This window comes from Euwallacea fornicatus, chromosome 13 (genome assembly GCF_040115645.1).
Source record: "Euwallacea fornicatus isolate EFF26 chromosome 13, ASM4011564v1, whole genome shotgun sequence".
NCBI lineage: Eukaryota > Metazoa > Arthropoda > Insecta > Coleoptera > Curculionidae > Euwallacea > Euwallacea fornicatus.
In genome coordinates, this window is record NC_089553.1 from 4,120,130 (window position 1) to 4,139,113 (window position 18,984).

Genomic DNA, 18,984 nt, shown 5'->3' on the forward strand with positions numbered 1-18,984 from the left:
TTTACCAAAAAATAATAAGCCATTCTCGCCTAAAATAGGGTGAATAGCAGTTTCTTGAATTTAGGCCCATATTTAAAGAGATTTTCAAATTAAAGTCCTTTTCCTAGCCGAAACGGTTTTACAACGGCAACCAGTCGTCCTCATACACTTGCGAACGCCATTGTGATCCATAACGACTTTGTAAGCTCCAAGGAATTATCGGTGAATCTCTGTGCCATCGCAAATTTTTGAGCGTTTTTATTAAACAGGTAAGTGGCTTTCTTTATCCGCCACATTTCTGTGTAGGTATTTTTGTGATGTCGCGAACATTTACGAAAATATTCATTGTTGAAGTCTTTCCTTGGATGTCAAATTCCTGTGAGACGTTTTTACCGCCATTTACTCGCTTCAAAATTGAATAACACCCCAACCTCTGTTTATTCCGAACTAATTTGAACCTCAATTTGTACCGGCTTTACCGGAGTTTTCGACTTTTAAGTGTAACTCCACCACTAACTTAAGAAAATAGTTAAAATTAGCTTTTCGGAGAAATTCCACAACATAACCTCATTGTTTTTAGGCAACAGTCGCAAGCCATGGCCGCTGAACAAGATTTACCGACATTTAAATGCGTCTTAGTAGGAGATGGGGGTACCGGCAAGACCACCTTCGTAAAACGGCACTTGACTGGTGAATTCGAAAAGAAATATGTTGCCACCCTTGGCGTGGAGGTCCATCCATTAGTGTTTCACACCAACAGAGGTGCCATCAGGTTCAATGTGTGGGACACGGCTGGTCAAGAGAAATTCGGAGGTCTACGTGATGGATATTACATTCAGGGACAATGTGCCATTATCATGTTTGATGTTACATCCCGAGTAACCTACAAAAACGTACCAAATTGGCATAGGGATCTAGTCCGAGTATGTGAAAACATTCCCATTGTACTTTGTGGAAACAAAGTTGATATTAAAGATCGAAAAGTCAAAGCGAAAAGCATTGTGTTCCATAGGAAGAAAAACTTGCAGGTAAGCTTTGTTATTGTTTGTTTTTATGGTAAGTAAAAAAGTTCCCTCCAAAATTCATTAAGAGAAGTTCTACTTCAGCACAGTTTTTACTGAGTCCATAATCAGCAGGTACAGGTTTGTCTGAAGTTTTGGTGCACTCTTAAATGTGTCTGTTATTTTTAAATGCAAAAAGGAAGGAGATTCTCATTAACTTTTAAAATGTTTTAACCTCATACTTTTTGTACTGTTTTTTAAAGGACAAAGTATGTGATTTAAATTGTGAACTGGATCTATATAAACATTTTTTTGAAAACAACAAAATATTTTCAGATAATGATTTTACAAAAATTATTTATTTTTATGTTTATTCATTTTATATCCATGATTTGTCTTTTGGTTAAAACATAGTGCTGCAAAGAATGGAAGTATATAAATTTGTCTCTCATTAATTCATTAAGAAACTTTGTGATAAGTTTTGGAAGGGCAACTCTTAAACATACATACTTCCAGATAAAGTCTTTAATGATGCTTTGATGATAATTGCCATAAAAAATTAATATTTACACATTTTGGTTTTGGACCTATCTGACTTAGTAAGAATGTTATCTAAGGGATTTATTGACTCAAGACAATAATCATTTGAAAATTATTTAAATAATGTGCAAAAAGTGTCTATCATCCCCAGATCTTTCAGAATTTGATGACATTGAATTCTTTGTTAATCAAGAACTATATTGAATAAAGATCTGTTGTGAAGTGATATTCTATATCAATGAAGATCAAAAAACCACTTGCAAAAAAGGCATATTTTATATAGGAGTCCATAATTATTTTATCATTAAAGATAAAAAAGGTTTTAGGCACTCCAATAATCCATTGGAAACGTCAAAATATAGGGAAAATAATTGTATGTTTGGTTCACTTGGTAGGCCATAATTTCAGTGAAAGTGGCAGTTTCTTTTGCTAAAAATGTAGAAATTTATAGTCACTAATGTAAACCAAAAGGGTTAAATGTTTGTTTAATTTAGAACTGTAATAGCTTAATTCAGGAAATTTACAAAGTTGTTAAAAACAAAAATTGCATCACTGCTAACGGCAACGAAAATCCGACTTTTCTATGTTAACCTACTTCGTCTTTCTTTTAAGAGCTAACAACATGAACTCTGCATTATGTCATTTAGCTACATAATTCATTGTATTTATCTACTTTTTCAGTATTACGACATTTCCGCAAAGTCCAACTACAACTTCGAAAAACCTTTCCTGTGGTTGGCCCGCAAACTCATTGGTGATCCCAATTTAGAATTCGTAGCCATGCCCGCTCTTGTTCCTCCAGAAGTTCAAATGGATCCTCAATGGCAACAACAGATCGAGAAAGATCTCGCCGAAGCTCAGAATACTGCCTTACCCGATGACGACGAAGATCTTTAAACTATCATAATATTTTTTTATCGTTAAAGAAGATATATGTTACATATATCTTCTTTAACAATAAAATGTTTGTTTGCAAGTTTTACTAAAGATTTAATGGCATTCAACTCTTTACGTTGAGTCAGTATGCACTTATAAGTTTCAAATCTTGTCCCACATGTTTAGTTCATTTTGGCTTTTAAAATTTTAAAACTGACGGAAGGCTGTATTTAAATTTATCAAATGCATTAATAGTTTTGAGTTAATACACTTCGTGGGTGAATGGTTCAAAGTTGATGTTCAATATTACGTTATAGTTGATAATGTGCGTGGTGTAATTCTTGAAATTGTTAAGTCTGAATGTCGCTCCTGGTTAGAGTCGATCAACTAAATATAAATATACCTAATATGCGTTAAGAATTTAAATAATCTCTTTTCTTATTTTTGTCACATCCCAACTGTAATAAAATATTTTTTGGCATATTTTTCGTTGTTTTATTCTCATCGATTTATTTATAAATTATTTGGTTGGCTAAGACCCGAACCCGTGAAGAGGGGTGGGTTCCATTCCGCGATTAAAAAAGCAGGCACGTTTATTTTCCTACTCTGTTAACAAATTATTGATTCTATAACAAAATTAGAAAACAATGGTGTGTATAACTCATAAAGATATATGTGTTTTTCGTGAAATGTAAAATTGAGAGCAAAGGTTCAGTTTTAATTTATAATCAATAGTCCTGTGCTGTGGTCTGCCTAATGCGGCTCTACCACGTTGGTCCTAAATATAGTATTATACCTCTATCGATGGACAGTTTATTAATAAAAACTGAAATAGATTTAACAAACTTGGCAGATCTGCCGGTAGGAGCCTGTCGTCGCAAATATGATGATGCAATTTAGAATTATTTTTAAAGCCATATCATAATTGGTGATAATCATGGGAAGAATTATTCCATTTCATATTAAATCAATATAAAGCTCCAAAACAATTAAAAATCCTACGTAAGGAATCTACCGAATAGCATTCGAGAAGTCTGCTTCTCAACACGAGATGTCGGGAGTGGCATTATGTCAAACATCAACATGCGTAGGCAACCGAATTTACAGGTTCGGGCACTCTAGAGAGGAAAAAAGTTTATCGATCTTTTATAATAGGAAATCCAACGTTGCCATATATCTTGAGTTGTTTTTCTTATCCTTCACGTTATTAGATTTTATACGTTGAAGTGTCTTTGCTTTTTGCTACTATTAGCAGTGGCGTTCGTGTGTACATATAAAATTTTGCACTTCCAGTGTGATAAGTACAGGGTGGCTCATTTAAGACTTGCCATGCTCATACTTTAAAACAGTGGGTCCCAAATTTTTTAGAGAGAGTCACATATGTATATAATAATAATAATAATAAAATAATAATAACAATAATAAAATAATAATAATAATAATAATAACAATATTAATACAATAATTTGTTGTTTCGTATTAAAAATATAAAAATAAAACAAATAAATTAATTTGTTAAATAAAGAATACAAATACAAATATTTTATGCGGTTAATGTGCTAGTTTAAGAGATTTATCAATGATTTTATTTATATTTGGTGAGGATTTAAAGCGCAAATAGGCAACAAATCTTTAGAGTGACTGTCAATTCGTTTTGAACGATTTTTTGATTTCATATTCATATTTCAATGAAACATTTAATATTCAGTACTTGTAAAATCATAACATCCATAAATGGTAAAAAAAAGCAAATTTTTAGGTCTTCTTTAAGTAAAAAAAATTGTTTTGTTTATTTTTTTGTAGTTTTGGTTAATTTTATTCATAAATAATATTTTAGCAACATTGTTGTTACAATTTAATTCAAGTGATATAACTTGTGAGAAACATGTTGATTTGTCGCTAGGCACATGCGATTTGTTCAATTCCAAGAGTCACTGTAGATCGGCACGTTGTAGAAAAGGAAAACTTACTATAATATAGGTTCAATCACTTTGAATAATCAGTTTAGGAAACATTAGAAATATTTTTTCAAAATATCAGTTATTTCTACGAAGTCAATGGAATTCTGCATATTTTAAAACGGCATAATCTTGAATTTTAAATTGCGCAAATTTGCTATAATTAAATGTTCGCCTGTGATTACCGAGATTCCTCTGATTAAGTTTCAGAAACGCATACTCTATATGTGTGTAGAAGGATGCAGTACATGTTGGGTGCTGTGTGACTTCAGTCAAGAACTACAGTTTAAAAGGTTGAATTTTAAAAAGAGAAAAGGAAATACTGCTGAACCTTTTTTTTTTCTTTTTAAAATTTAACCAGTTTTTATTACGATTTATTTGAAGTTGGCATTAATTCCTAGTTCAAATATAAATTGTTGCACTCGGCAACACCGCTTGTGTTCGGCCGTTCTCGACAAGGCGTTGGATTTGGATTTTGTTTTGGTCATTGGCGTTCGTTCGTCACAGCTTACGGAATAGCGTTCGTCGTGTTTCCCGTGTCGGTTTCTGGTGCGGTATGTTTCGACGTCGTTCCTAGACGAGTTTTTTTTTCTGTGTTATACAGTGTTCTCCCAAATTTGGATACAACCGTATTATAGTGGTAAGTATGCGTTTGACAGATTTAGAATTTTTGCTCGTATTTTGTGCATGCGAAGCCGAAATAAAACATATTCATCAACCTCCCACACCGATCTTTTGTGTATCTGCTTAATTTCCCTATTTTGCTTCTGCCGTTGAAATATCTGTCCAGGGGGAGGATAAGAAATGATGCCAATACTCACTATAAGCGGGCAAATAAAATGTTTATTTAGAAAATGTACTTAATATTAATAGGAGTAGACATAAGTAAGGGCTCTAAGTAAGTACTTTGTGCCAGAGTTCATACATTACACCACTTTGGAGCCAGGCTTGATATGCAGTTACTCACGAAATTTACCATACACAACGTAAAAATGAATAAATCTGTTAGAAATATACACGGTGTCGGTATAACAGCCCCGCAGATTCTTGTGAGGTTGTGATTTCATAAAAAAATCAGTTATGGGGATGAGTATGAGGCTAAAAAACGTAAATTTTAAAATTAATGACAAACCCACAGGGTGTTCCCAGAACAGGAAACATCATAAGGTGTCATTTTTTTAAACGGGACCACCTGCACTTATTTCTGGTGACAGAATCTTGTCTTGATCTCCTGTTAATTCCTTTTTTTTTACCCTTCGATGCAGTGACTTGAAACTAGCACGTTTCAAAAGAAATTTAAGACGTTTAGGTTGCCTCATAAATTAATATCGCAGTTACTGTAGGCTAGATTTTAGGATGCATTCTCATATAAGATCACCTTGTCAAAGGGCTAGGGAGAATGCTCATTTGGCCACAAATACATGTAGGGTGTTCACAATAACGACTTAAATGTACCCTATTCAACTTGATTTTTTTTTTCTCAAATAGGATCGTATATTTTTTTTTTATCTAGGACGGCGGAAAATTTGATTTTCCTCATTTTCGCATAAATAATGTCTATCTTGAATATTAATGAAATTATTAATTATTTTGGGAAAACCTGCATTCACGTCTAAGTGGCTTAGTGTTAATAATGCGTTGCCATGGCATCGATGTTGTTTTGTTTCAACAGCACATTTACGGTTTTATGTTTATTCGAAATCTGTTTATTTGAAAACTGACCATTAACATGAATTATATTAACCAAGAACTTATTTGTACGGTTTTTTGAATTGACTCACGTGATGGAAATTGTTTATTAACATCTCGGCACAACGATCCCTAATAGAGCGCGATTTCCTAATGGAGGGGCAACCTAATGTAAGGAGCCTAGAACGTCTAAAAAAGCGTTTTGAACGAAGAGCAGGTGTTAATTATGAAGAATCCAAACAAGACGGTCTTAGGGGCAGAAAATTGGACATTACTGTATCAGTAGTAGAAAATCCAGGCATCGATGTAAGAGTGATTGGTCCAAAGGTCAATGAGGTGTCAAAACTTAAAACAAGAAAACATCAAAACCGTGACAACGCATGATTGACATTCGGGCACTTAATCATGAATGTGAGTTTCGAAATAATTACTAATTTCATTAACTTTAAAATGAATATCACATCATTTTATACCAAAATGAAGAAAATTGAATTTCCTTTCGTTTTATCTCATAAAAAACACTCAACCTTGTTTGAAAAATCAAGAAAATTGAAGTTGGAAAGGTGACAATTTTAAGGTTGTTATTGTGAACACCCTGTGTGTATTTTTGGCTAAATGAATATTCATGCCTGTTAAGGTGATCTTATGTGAGAATCCATCCTAAAATGATCAAATTCTAGCTAAAGCCAAGTGCGATATATTTTTTTCTTTACGGCACGGCAAATGTTTAAAACGTCATAAATTCGAGTTTCTGCATCCGATGGTAATAAGAATCTAGGAGCTAATACAGGATCCAGAGAGAATTCCATTAAGTATACAGGATATTTCTTTACAAATTTACCGGCTTTGTGTCCTTTTTCAAGTTTGCAATATTTATCTGTTTTGTTACGTAACATTTTGTAATGATTTAGGATAAACCCTACAACTTTTGAATTTCGTTTTTCCTTTTTTTTATAATACAAATATACGGACCAATCTTGTACATTGGTGAAAAACACCTGGGAAATGCCTTGAAATACTTTCAAGTGCCTCAAACTACATTTGAAACGTCTAATGAAATCTTGAAAATATTTCAGAAAGTTTACCTCAGAAATACTTAATTAAAAAAAATTCCTGAATGTATCTTAAAATACCTCCAATGTGTACATTAAAATATGTCAGTTATCTAACTCAAAACTCAGTATGTTTGGTTCAAAACTAATTTCTGACTAATTCTGACGTGCACCTATTTTAGCCCCCCAAATATTATTATGAGGCTCCATTGATCTGTCACCATTTTTGAGATCTGCGAAGGCACCTAGGGCACCTTGGTACCTTCTTAGACCTAACTGCATAGTTGTCAAAGTTACTAGTCATAAATTTAATAGAAATTGAAATTTTTTATACTAATTCCATTCCAATCCCTATCGTCTCATGCTCGTTATCATGGAAATCAGTAGTAAATATTATAGATTGTAAATTGACGTGAGATAAGAACTACACGCTGTCCTTGCTAATATACGATATTTTCTCTTCTTCGAATTGCAAAAAAAAGGATCTCAGAAAAACAACTGAAGAAAATTGACTGAGAAGATACTTGCAAAAGCATGTGGGCACGAAGGTGAATCGAATCTATCCATTTGCTAAGGCAACTATGGTACTTTGGTACTTCTTCAACCTTAACTACGCCCTTGTCAATGCATCTATCTCCTTTCAAGCCCGTTTAGATGTAAAGCCAAAATAAATGCAGATTCGCATCAAACAAGAACCCGAGCGAGAACCAGAGAAGAGACCATGATTGGTTCGATGCATCGGCAGCTGCTACTTGAACCACGCACCTGTCTGTACCACGTTGATAGAGATCTGAGATTTTTGCTTTTGCCTTCTGTTCAAAATTTGGTTTGAAAACAGAAAGTAGCGTAGACGTGGTAAATTTGGTATTTTTAATTAAATATACAAGGTGTCTCTGAATATAGTGCCACAAATTCAACCGCGTATTTTAGGTGTCAAAATATGATGGTAACTGCATATAAACATGCATCGAAAGGAGCTTCGTTTTCGATATACAGGGTGTAAAAGATTGGTTCTTGAATATGGTTTTTTATTAATATTTAAGAAACGTTTCGAGATAAATTATTGAAGTTGTAAGCTTTGTCATAACTTTTTGTGTTCTTTCTGAATCTATGAATAAATTTTTACATTGTCCCAGGGGAAGGTAATAAAGGGGGTAGTGCTTAAAAAGTACCTATACTTTTTTATACCCAACTTTATTGACTGTTTTATAGAAACAATATTAAATTTGAGAATTTTTACACTAAAAAGGTGCTCGTAGTTGAAATCTCCCAACAATTTTGGATGAACTTGAGACTTAATAAATCAGGGAATTTTATTAAATAAACATCAAATTTAAAACTCGTTTTTATTAATTTTATTTAACAGCAGTTGTAATTAAACACTGTTCAGGTAACAACGAAAAATCACCAGACTGTACTAACTAATAAGTGCTGTTATGTACAGAAATGTCAAAGTATTTACCGATTTGTGAAATCTGAATTTTTCGAAAACTGTTGGAGATTTTGACTTTCAACAACAATACTTTTTTAATGTAAAAATCGTCAAATTTAATACTTTTTCTCTAAAGTCGCCAATAAAGTTGGGTATAAAAAAGTATAGATACATTTTAAGAACTAGCCCCCCCGCATTACCTGTCTCTAGAAAAATGTGGTAATTTCTTTGTAGAGATTCAAAAAGAGCACAGAAAGGTATAATATAGTACAAAATTTCATAAATTTTTCTCGAAACGTTTCGAAAATATTTATAAAAGACCGTCTTCAGGAACCAACATTTTACACCGTGTACATCGAAATCGAAGCGCCTTTCGATATATGTTTATATAAAGTTTTGTTCATATTTTTGGATGTAGAATATGAGGTGGAACTTATGGCACTATATTCAGAGATACCTTGTATATCAATAAAGGAATATATGTCCAATTTGCACCTTATATGACTGGATTCTAGACTAATATTAGTGCTTCTCAGGCGGTCTAAATAATTTAGTAAAAATAAGTCCAGTTTAATTTTACTCATTTAAATATTTATTTAATGATTAAACTGGGGAACTTTGAGTGCAAGAATAAATGCAATAAAGATTGAATTTTTCATAGTTGATAGGTTGATTTATTTGTGGTTTAACTGGGGATTAATCCACTCACAATAATCTTAATTTTGTTATGGAATAAATTCAGTATTTCACTGCTCAAATTTTACAAATGTTCGTTCTTATCTCGAAATTAATTTCGTTGATAACTCGTTCTTTTGGATTCTTTTTTCAAACCGAAGCGAAGGACCCTTCGTAGGTAGAAAGAAGTGTTTCCAGCTGTTGCTCTTTTTATTCGCCTATAAATTTCGTTTTTAAGTAGTAGAAGAGCTTGCCCAGATTTGACCAGGTGGCAGGCGTATGAATGTTCGGTACTACCTAGAAAAAAATCTGGTTTTACCTGCGAAAGCTCAAAGGTTTGATGCCTTGCTAAAATCGTCACGAAGTCCCCAGTGAGTCAGTAAAATTATTAAAATGGAATGCCGAAAATTTACAAAGCAGTAATAAAAAAAAACAGATTTGTATTAATCCAAGCTATGGCTTTAATTCTGTAAATTTTTTCTTGTTTATTTAAAAAAATCATTTTAAAACTGCGTTCAATTTTCATTAAACGCTTAATGGCTATTGCATTATTATTCTGTACATTGTTTCACTAAAAATAATAATTTTTTTCTTCTTCAAACTGTTTTTGTTTTAACGTTCTTAACTGCTTCCAAACTCTTAGATGGTAGTTTCACTTGAAAAATTAATCAGAGTATTTAATGCGCCATCTTATTCTGGGTCTTCTCGTAAATTGAATCGTGAAATTGATGTTATTATTCACTCTTTTTGCAAATGTCGATTACTAAAATTAAAATCGAGACAAACTCTGGCTTTATCAGTTGATATGTCTTTAATTGCAGAAGAGAAACTGGGAATGGAATAAGAGGTCCTAAACGCAGGTGGTAAACCAAATAATTCCACTTTTATTTCGTATTTACATACAGGGTCCGACATATATGTATGTGGAATAGTGGCAATAACTCATTAAAATGCTTTTTTGTAAAGAAATTTTTTAAGAAAAAGTTAGAGAACTAACTTTTTGTATTTTTTTTGCGAGTATTGGCCTTTTTTCCTTACTTGGATGTTTTTATTATTTTCCTTTTTTGATGGAATTAAATTTTTTTTTAATAAAATAAGGAAAATAATTTTTTTCCTCGAAATTTTTCTTATTTCACCCCAATCAAATTATATATGTCTGCATGGCACGTAAGTGTAGATTCCCTACAACCATTCGGGAATAGAGAGTGTCCCTAGGAAAACCAAAGTTGGATTTCGGTGGAATGTTACAGGGCGAAAGAAAATTCAAGTCCCCAAAAAATAACACATTAACTTTGTAAATTTCCTTGAAATATTTTTTGATAGAAAAATTATCTCAATAGCTATTGCCATTATTTCATATACATAAGCATTTGACGGACCCTTTACGTTTTATTTGCCTTATTTCTTAAATCATTCCCCATTCTATTTCATATTCCTTAATGCACCTACTATGAGTTATTCCTTGCAATTGTGAATTGCTCTGCACATATCAAGTTAAACACTCGGATTAACTTCTGATTAATAGAATTCACACGTGAGTATTCCTATATGAGTAAAACTAATTACGTAAAGTGGAAAGGCGTAAATGTGACTATAAAAGTTAACATGTTCCAGTAAGAATAACGATATACACACGGTGTGTTAATTACCCGTTCTGTTTATTTTATTTTCCGTTAAAAAGATGCGGGTGTCAAAGATGCAGGCGGATTTATTCAGAAGGGTAGTTGATGGATGGGCAGAAGAACAGAAGGATCACGTGATTTGATATTTAAAGTCAGATTAACATAAAACACGATTCATGTTTTGGGTCCTGTCCCAACCTGGTTAAGGTCACGCCAGATATTGTGACATTGATTCTGTGTTATTTGACCATGACTTGATAGTGCGCTCTTATCCGAGTAACGGTGACTTGACAGTGCGCGCTAAAGTAATTAACCGTTACTTGGCAGTGCGCACTAGTGTGAATATCCATGATTTGACAGTGCGCGCTAATGTGAATAACCGTTACTTGGCAGTGCGCACTAGTGTGAATACCCACGGTTTGATAGTGCGCGCTAATGTGCGCAGCAACATTTGACCTGACTGTGACTGGATCGTGACCTAACTAGTCATACCTATTTTTCGTAACTTTTTGGGATGAACTAATACGTAGACATAATTATTCGTTTTAAAACTCGAATAGAAAGTCTTTATTAAGGTTATCAAACTTCACATATCATCAGCATAATAAGATGTCTTCGAAAATTACCCAGAATGATTTATGAGTCATTGTCTGACAGACAAACTTATAATTTCGGGAGGAGGTCAAAGACATTAGGCGCTATGCACAGCATAACTTTGACACGAAGCTTAATAGCTTCCGCTTATATTGGCAATTTTTTAATGCCTTGGATAATAAAATACGGACGTCCCTTGTAGATCGATCCTTTCAAACGGTCAATGGCTTGGACATAGCTTTGTTTATCATCTGATTTGGCTCCGATTTTTCGGGAGTCTCGCAGCTATTATCAGTGTTCACCTCTTCTCTTAGCATTCGTAAAAATTGTTTTTCTGTAAGCTCTAATTTCGCTTAAGAGGAATAAGAAATCTAAAATATTTAACAGCACGAAACTTCCTGTTTGCTCATATATAAACGCACGTTTTCCAGTCATGTGTCATCCACTTGGTCTCTCCCCTTCATTATAGGACCCCTTCGATTTATTCTCGGCAAGTTTGGCCTTATGGTGCTCTTGCGACAAACAGCTTTAACACCCTGTTTTAAACTTTACAATATGGAACTTAGAAATGTGGAATGGGATTAAAAATATAGAAATTAGGAAACTATAATGCAAACCTCGAACGAAGCTTTATTCTACTATAGTAGTATACAGCTGCATATGATAGTGGGGCACATATTCGGCCGATTTTTGATGTCATACCTGGTTCTATAAACATATTGATTTTTTCGAAAATCTCGTTTTTTTAACATTCTAGCCAAATATGTTCTCTGAACGATGTTTTTGAAAAAAAATATCTCATAATTATCATTTATACTATGTACCCATACTATACAAGGTTATTCATGCTGCTCGACACAGACTGAATATTGTGCCCAAAATACGAGGCTTTCAAAAAGCGTTAGTCTTGGGCTATATGGGGGTCTATTGTTGTTAATACGGTGAGATTTATATGATTTTCAACTGATTTTGGTATTATACAGGGGGTCCCAAAAGCCCGAAAAAATTAAGACAATGTTTTTTTTAATAATGTTTAAAATACCTAAATCTTAAGGTTTTTAAAATAATTTGAATTTTATCAAAATTTGACGTAATTTTCATGTGTTAAATACTTAAGAAGAATTTAAATCATGTAAGCGTAATTTACAATGAAGTGCAACAATAAATTATATGTTATATATGAATCATAATAAAGTTGCCATCTTATACAGAGTGCCCAAAAATTTAAATTAATGAAATAACAATTTTAAGAGGCTATAACTTGATTAATTTAAATACAATGCTATATTTTATTATTTACCAGGAAATGTATGTAATTTTTAGTTATCTGTCGGATGTTGTTATACTGTTCATAGCTAAGTCTTTACATTTTTCTACAATCTGCTAATAATTGTTCGTTACGTCATTTTGATGTTTTTAAATTTTATTAAAACAGACACTTGTTTTGATCGGAGAGTGCAAAAATGGAAAACATACGGAGGTTCCATTAAAAAAAAAATTACTTTAATACTTTTAGGCCTGTTGGGATACCTTGTATAGTATGGAAATAATTTTATAACGTTCCCATAATTCACCCCAACACAGCCAAAAAGTGAAATTTTTTGAAAGACCCGTATTTTGGTCACAGTATTCCGTGGCATGTCGCGGGAATTACCCTGTAGAGTCTAAAGAAATGAAAACACTATAAGAAACTCACAAATTATGAAAAAATACATAAAAACTAATGAAGATTACTGGGCTGAAGAGTTCAACTGTAGACAAAGGAGGCACTGAGGGGGGACAGGCTCGAATGGGCTGTTAAAAACTGGGTTAAAGTACATATAGGCATGAAAAATAATCCTCGAAGAGTGGTGTGTGAAAAGCATTGTTCCAGTCAGTGTTTAATTACTACATAGAGGCTCTCATATATCTTTGTTTTAACCTCGTATGTAGGCCATAAAATTTCTTGTATTATAGTATGTAGTTTTCCAAGGCCGTTAAGCACAATACATGATTTTATGTGAACAGTATGTACATGTTCAATCATCTTCATTTTTCATTTTAACGAAGGACTCTTTTTGCGAATTAACTACTGAATTCAAATTTGTAATACGATCACAACTGGAAGATTACATCAAGATTTGCAAGACATATACAGGGTGTTTTTAAGTACGTGGCCAGATTTCAAGGGGGTGATTTTTTGAGTGATTCTAAGCCAAAAAGTTTATGTGTATAAACATGGATCTGGCAATGCTTCGTTTTGAAGATGCAGTGTAATTTTTTTTTAAATCGTTTTATCGTTAAAAGCTTAATAATCCATTAGCCAATATTGTTGTCATTTGGTAGCGTGATTTAGGGTTATTATTGTTATTTATGCGTCTCTAATTTTTTTAAAACTTTTATATTTTTTTCTCATTAAGCACAGTCTGGGCCAGCCAGGTTTTCGAATTTAAATCCGTAAGCTTCCTTAGATACGTCAATTTTTAATGATACCCCCAGAACAATCATCTAGTGAAGTCATAACAGGAGAACTAGATGACTAAAAATGAAAAAAAAAAATGAAATGTTACATTGATTTTTCAGGAATTAAAAGCGCATTCTAAATATGAAATAAACGACTTAGGTCCATGCTAAAACAAAAATCTTAAAATCCAATAGAGTTAAAAATGTATGGTAAAATTGTGATTTTGTTGTCAAGTGCATCAAAAGTGTCGCAAAGTGTGTAATACATGGAGGTGATTGGTGCACGATTTAAAGATTTAATATAAAAAAATATCTGCTAAATATTTTTTTTTAATTTTCTACTCCTCCACTTCCTGGTGTTCTCTGAATGAACAAAAGTAAAAAAATTCTGTCTAGAGATTGTCATATTGGTAGTATTTACTATCGAGTTATCAACATCAAATTAATTTCATTTGAATTACGGACCTGACAGAAATTTCATGTGATATTTGTGTACATATCTAAATTTTTTCAATTCCGGATGCAATGGCCTATCTCAGTGCACTTATCTTTATAGCATCTGTGATAACAAGTCATTAAGATATCTATTGAAGATGTCTGAAATACGGTGATAATACGTAATCTATACTGATGTTTTTTTTTCAGTCAGTGATTTTCGGTCGCGATCATTCGCCATGCTCGCCGGAGCAGTGATTTTCGCCGTAATGGTGTTCTCAGTGAACGCAGAGGACGACACTGCAGGACCAGTGTTTCTCAAGGAACCTCCAAATCGTGTGGATTTCTCAAATACTACAGGAGCTGTAGTGGAATGTAGTGCCAGTGGTAACCCTCCTCCAGACATTATATGGGTAAGCAGTAATTTAGTTCTTGATTTTGAATTGGTAGTGAAGGTTCTATTCTCATATGTTCATGCACTATTAAAATTAGTACAGGGTGCCTTCGTCTTGACGTCGCATACTAGTTTTTGCGTAAAAATTTTAATTATGTTAAATGGGGGTTGGATGGCTTCCATTTCGACTTGAAGAAGACCATTTCTAAAACATACCCAAATTCTCACAAAATTAAATAGACTCTATTTTTCCACACAAATTTTATTAAACAATTTTTTTTAAATGTGCGTCTGTTTAAAAGTTATAAACCAAAACGTCGTCTAATTGATCTCAAAAATATATACAGAAATATTCGACTAACTTTGATTTATTCCTATAACTCGTTTATGAGATCTTGAATGGTGCAGCAGTACCTAAATAACACGTTCGGACAAAACTGGATTGACATTAACGGGCATGTAAATTGGCCAGTAGTATTCCCTGATTTAACGCCCTTCGATGAATTTGGAACACATACAGAGGGAAATAAGAAATGTTAACTTAACAAAAGTTGTGTGGAAAAATAGCATTAATATTAATTTGTTAGAATTTGGTTATTTTTTGGACAAAAATATTCATGACGTCATAATTCGTTACTTGAAGTCTCATAATTTAAATTTTTCTTGTTACTTTACGCTTTCATCAAATAGGTATAGAGGCGAGGAGTTTGAGTTACCCTGTATACTGCATATGATTGTTGTTGAATGCTTGGATAAAAAATGTGGAAGAATTTTATTATTTTTAATTGAAGTCGTCCCTGAAATAATTGCCCGTTTCAGGACTGTCGAAAGACCCTGTATAAAATCAGCTTTACACAGGCGGTTTCGGAAATATTTTTATTTTAACTTAAAAATGGGTACCTAATGTGATTTTCTTCGACAATTTAGATTCGCTCACCATTATGCATCTATTTTCAATAATTCCTGATTTTGGAAAAAATAGAAAATGGAAAACGGTTTTTCTTTTCTTTACAAACGTAGGTCCGGTCAGATGGCACTGCTGTAGGCGATGTCCCTGGTTTAAGACAAGTGCTGGCCAATGGCAACCTTGTGTTTCCTCCATTTAGGGCTGAAGACTATCGCCAGGAAGTCCATGCTCAAGTCTATGCTTGTCTCGCCAAAAATAGTGTTGGATCAATCAATTCTCGGGATGTCAACGTTCGAGCAGGTTAGTTCGGGGTTTTTCAAGTCATGAGCTTTTGAATTTATTTTCCAAATGAGTATTCAAAGAAGGATTATGTCTACCAAGATTAAAAAATATTTGAATATGTTTCCAGTGGTTTTTCTTAAAATTAGTTATGAGTTAATAAACTGAATTTTTTGAAAGAAGCGATGGCCACAATCCTTCTTTAAATTAAACTTGAGGAATATCAATCAAACTTTTATCAAGGCATGGAAGAATGTCCTGGGATTATCGCAACACCTTTGGATTTTACAAGGAAAGGTGTACAGGGTGGTCCACGTGACGTGGTCCACTCTTTTATTTGAAAAACCATAAGGTTAGAAAAAAAGTTTAATATAAAAATTATTCCGATTTTATAAGTTTTTATTTTTAAATATTTTTGAAGTTACAGGGTAACGCAGTAGCACAATTGTGGAGAAGACACTATATATTTTGTTACGGATACTAATTCTGTTTGTAATTTTAAGAATTTTTGGTTATTGCAAAATATGAATATTTTTTAGCCCTTTTTGAGTTAATTCAGTTTTAAATAAAAATCGAAGAAAAAACAAGCTTCTGAAAATTCTCAATGAATTCACGGATTCAAGGATTAATTGAATCGTTAGAAAACTTTTCCAGTTAAAAACAAAGGGTGGTTCTCCTAGAATATACTATTAATATTAAGTATGTAAGGTACCAATTCATTTTCCAAAAATATAGGGTGTCCTTGTCATTTGGAAAGCCGAGTTTTGAGGCAATGAATATGTGAAGTTTGGATTCTTTCCACACCCTGTATAAAATTTCTTAAACATTTAAAATATACTCTTATAGGACCACCCTTTGTTGTTCACGGGACAGGTTATCAAAAAATTCGTTCAATCCTTTGGGAATTAATTTAAAATTTTCAGAACAATGTTTTTCTTTCGATTTTCATTTTAAATCGAATTAACTTAAAAAGTGCTAAAAAACGTCATATTTTGTAATAATAAAAAATGCTAATAATTATTATATAAACCGAACTAGTGCCTCTAACAAAATATATGATGTTTCCCACGGGTTTCTGGACGACCCTGTAACTTCGAAAATATTGAAAAATAAAAATTAATGGAAAGCTGAATAACTTTTATATTAAGTTTTTTCTAAACCTTACGGTTTTTGAGATAAGGTAGTGGACAATCTTACGTAGACAACCTTATTCATTACTGTTTGTTTTAGATTATCAAAGGTATAATAATAACATAACTGCCGTATTGTTATATTAAATACCGATCGATTTTATTGCTTGTTACCAGAGTGATATAATGTCTATTTATATTTTTGCCTAAACTTGAACGTATAACTGTCGCAGCAATGGCGACTATAATTGATCAAAAATACTCGAATGACTAATGATTAACCTTTGCCATGTTTCAAGTCAGAGTAATTTTAGGTACATCGCGGGTCTTGTGTTAGGACTACTCTTTGATATTCCTCAAGTATTTAATAATACATTTTGACAGATTATTTCTTTCAGCCGATATTTTATACGTAGGTACAAGCCTTATGGTAAGCAACAAGGTTGGTTAATAGGTATTTAACAAAATTGTCTGTGAATTGCCTTGTGTTTCTGAAAAGTGTAACTCTAAGAAACTAATTTTCATTTTTCCCATGCGAATGGAATTAAACTCAAATAGTTTATGTTTTCGCTCATTTTCATAGGTTGATAGTGAAATGTAGATGTTTAGCGCCTCCCTAGAGTGGGTGAGACAGAAAATCGATATGAATTTTAATATTTATAACCATCTATAATTGATAAGTAGGTGTTTAGATTTACGCTGTTTTGACGGGAAACTGATATTTTCAGAATAGATTATGGATTGGTGGAAATTTCGGGAAGGTTTAATTGGTGAAAATTTGTTTTTGCCAATTTTGAAAATTGCTTACAGCACCGTTGAGAGTAATTAAATAATAATTACTATTTAATTAACAATCTCTTTTTGTGCCCTCATCGTTTGTTTCCCTATATTTAGCCGATGTCCCTGTCAAAACAGCCATACAATGATGATTATAAAGAATGAGTAACTTGGCCTCAATATTTGACTAGAATTCGTGCCAGAAGTGCCTAATTTTACTACTAACTGTGGCAAGCTGCAAACGAACTACTTACACAAAGCTACTGGTTATAGCTCCAGAGTTCTCCATAAATTCCGATGCACGCGGAAAAAGAACCATTTCCGTTATTGTTTGCTGGCATTTATAACCCTGCTATAACGGGCGCCTTTCTTTATTTAGTTGGGTTACGCCTATGTTTGCGTATATTAAATGTCAAGTATGTCATTAGCTACATTTGTCAAATAATAATTTTTGCCCTTTTTCCAGTAGACTAAGAGAATAGAACGGCTTGTGAAACTTTATAATATACAGGGCGTAACGTAAGTAGGAGTCTTGCTTTTAACGTGAGATAGATCTCAAAAAACTTAGCAAATATTTTCATATAACATTTTTTCGAAATCTCAAAAACAACCGAAATGTGCGCCTATGAAAGTTTTAACAAGTACTACATCTTTAGCTACTACTTACTCTGGGACTGGCTACAAAAGGTGAACGAAATCGTCTCCATTGGTTTCATTTGCACGAACTGCTGTTAGAAGAGACGGTTTTCCTCTAATTATTTCTGCAGCGTTTTCCGTTCACGCAATTCTCCCACTGTGTTAATTTCACTCGTAAACACTAAACTTTTCATGTAAACCCGCAAATAAAAATCACACGGATTAAGGTCTGGTGATCTTGCGGGCCATCTTATTGGTCCGTCGCGACTAAAATGAGGTGGAACACCGTCATGTAAAAACCACAAAAACTGTCTAACATAAGGCACATTTTCGAGAAGTTCAGGCAAATTACGTTCCAGAAAATTGAGATAAGCCCGTCATTCGATATGGAAGGCAAAGAGGTCCGATAGGAATGCTGTTGACCACGCCTGCCCAAACATTTAAAGAAAACCTCTACTGGAAATTAGTTCGGCGATAGCGTGAGGATTTTCCATTGTCCATACGTGCGTATTTCGAAAATTATTTATTCCGTTACGGGTAAAAATTGATTCATCCGTTACCAGAAT

General features: G+C 33.2%; 2 protein-coding genes across 52 annotated transcripts in view; both read left to right on the plus strand.

Moving 5' to 3' along the window:
* The first annotated feature begins 10 nt into the window (after window positions 1-10).
* On the plus strand, window positions 11-2,879 carry Ran (RAN, member RAS oncogene family). Of its 2 annotated transcripts, none has more exons than XM_066289650.1 (3): window positions 11-248; window positions 560-1,007; window positions 2,202-2,879. In XM_066289650.1, the coding sequence occupies exons 2-3, from the start codon at window positions 576-578 to the stop codon at window positions 2,415-2,417; spliced, it is 648 nt and encodes a 215-aa protein (XP_066145747.1). In that variant the 5' UTR covers window positions 11-248; window positions 560-575; the 3' UTR covers window positions 2,418-2,879. The 2 variants fall into 2 exon arrangements, with proteins under 2 accessions (XP_066145747.1, XP_066145748.1); XM_066289651.1 differs by lacking the exon at window positions 11-248 and adding an exon at window positions 363-507.
* A 1,952-nt stretch (window positions 2,880-4,831) lies between these two features.
* Dscam1 (Down syndrome cell adhesion molecule 1) overlaps window positions 4,832-18,984 on the plus strand; it is a 105,373-nt gene continuing 91,220 nt past the window's right edge. For 32 of the 50 annotated variants that reach the window (XM_066289594.1, XM_066289586.1, XM_066289597.1 and 29 more), the window contains exons 1-3: window positions 4,832-4,994; window positions 14,506-14,708; window positions 15,710-15,896. In XM_066289594.1, the coding sequence (XP_066145691.1) occupies window positions 14,535-14,708; window positions 15,710-15,896 (361 nt within the window). In that variant the 5' untranslated portion in view covers window positions 4,832-4,994; window positions 14,506-14,534. The remainder of the gene's footprint in view (window positions 4,995-14,505; window positions 14,709-15,709; window positions 15,897-18,984) is intronic. The other 18 variants (XM_066289571.1, XM_066289568.1, XM_066289566.1 and 15 more) reach the window with 2 other exon arrangements.

Coding starts and splice junctions, on each gene's coding strand:
- Ran (XM_066289650.1), top strand. CDS start 576: ATGGCCGCTGAACAAGATTTACCGACATTTAAATGCGTCTTAGTAGGA. Junction 1,008..2,201: donor ATAGGAAGAAAAACTTGCAG/GTAAGCTTTGTT, acceptor CTACTTTTTCAG/TATTACGACATTTCCGCAAA.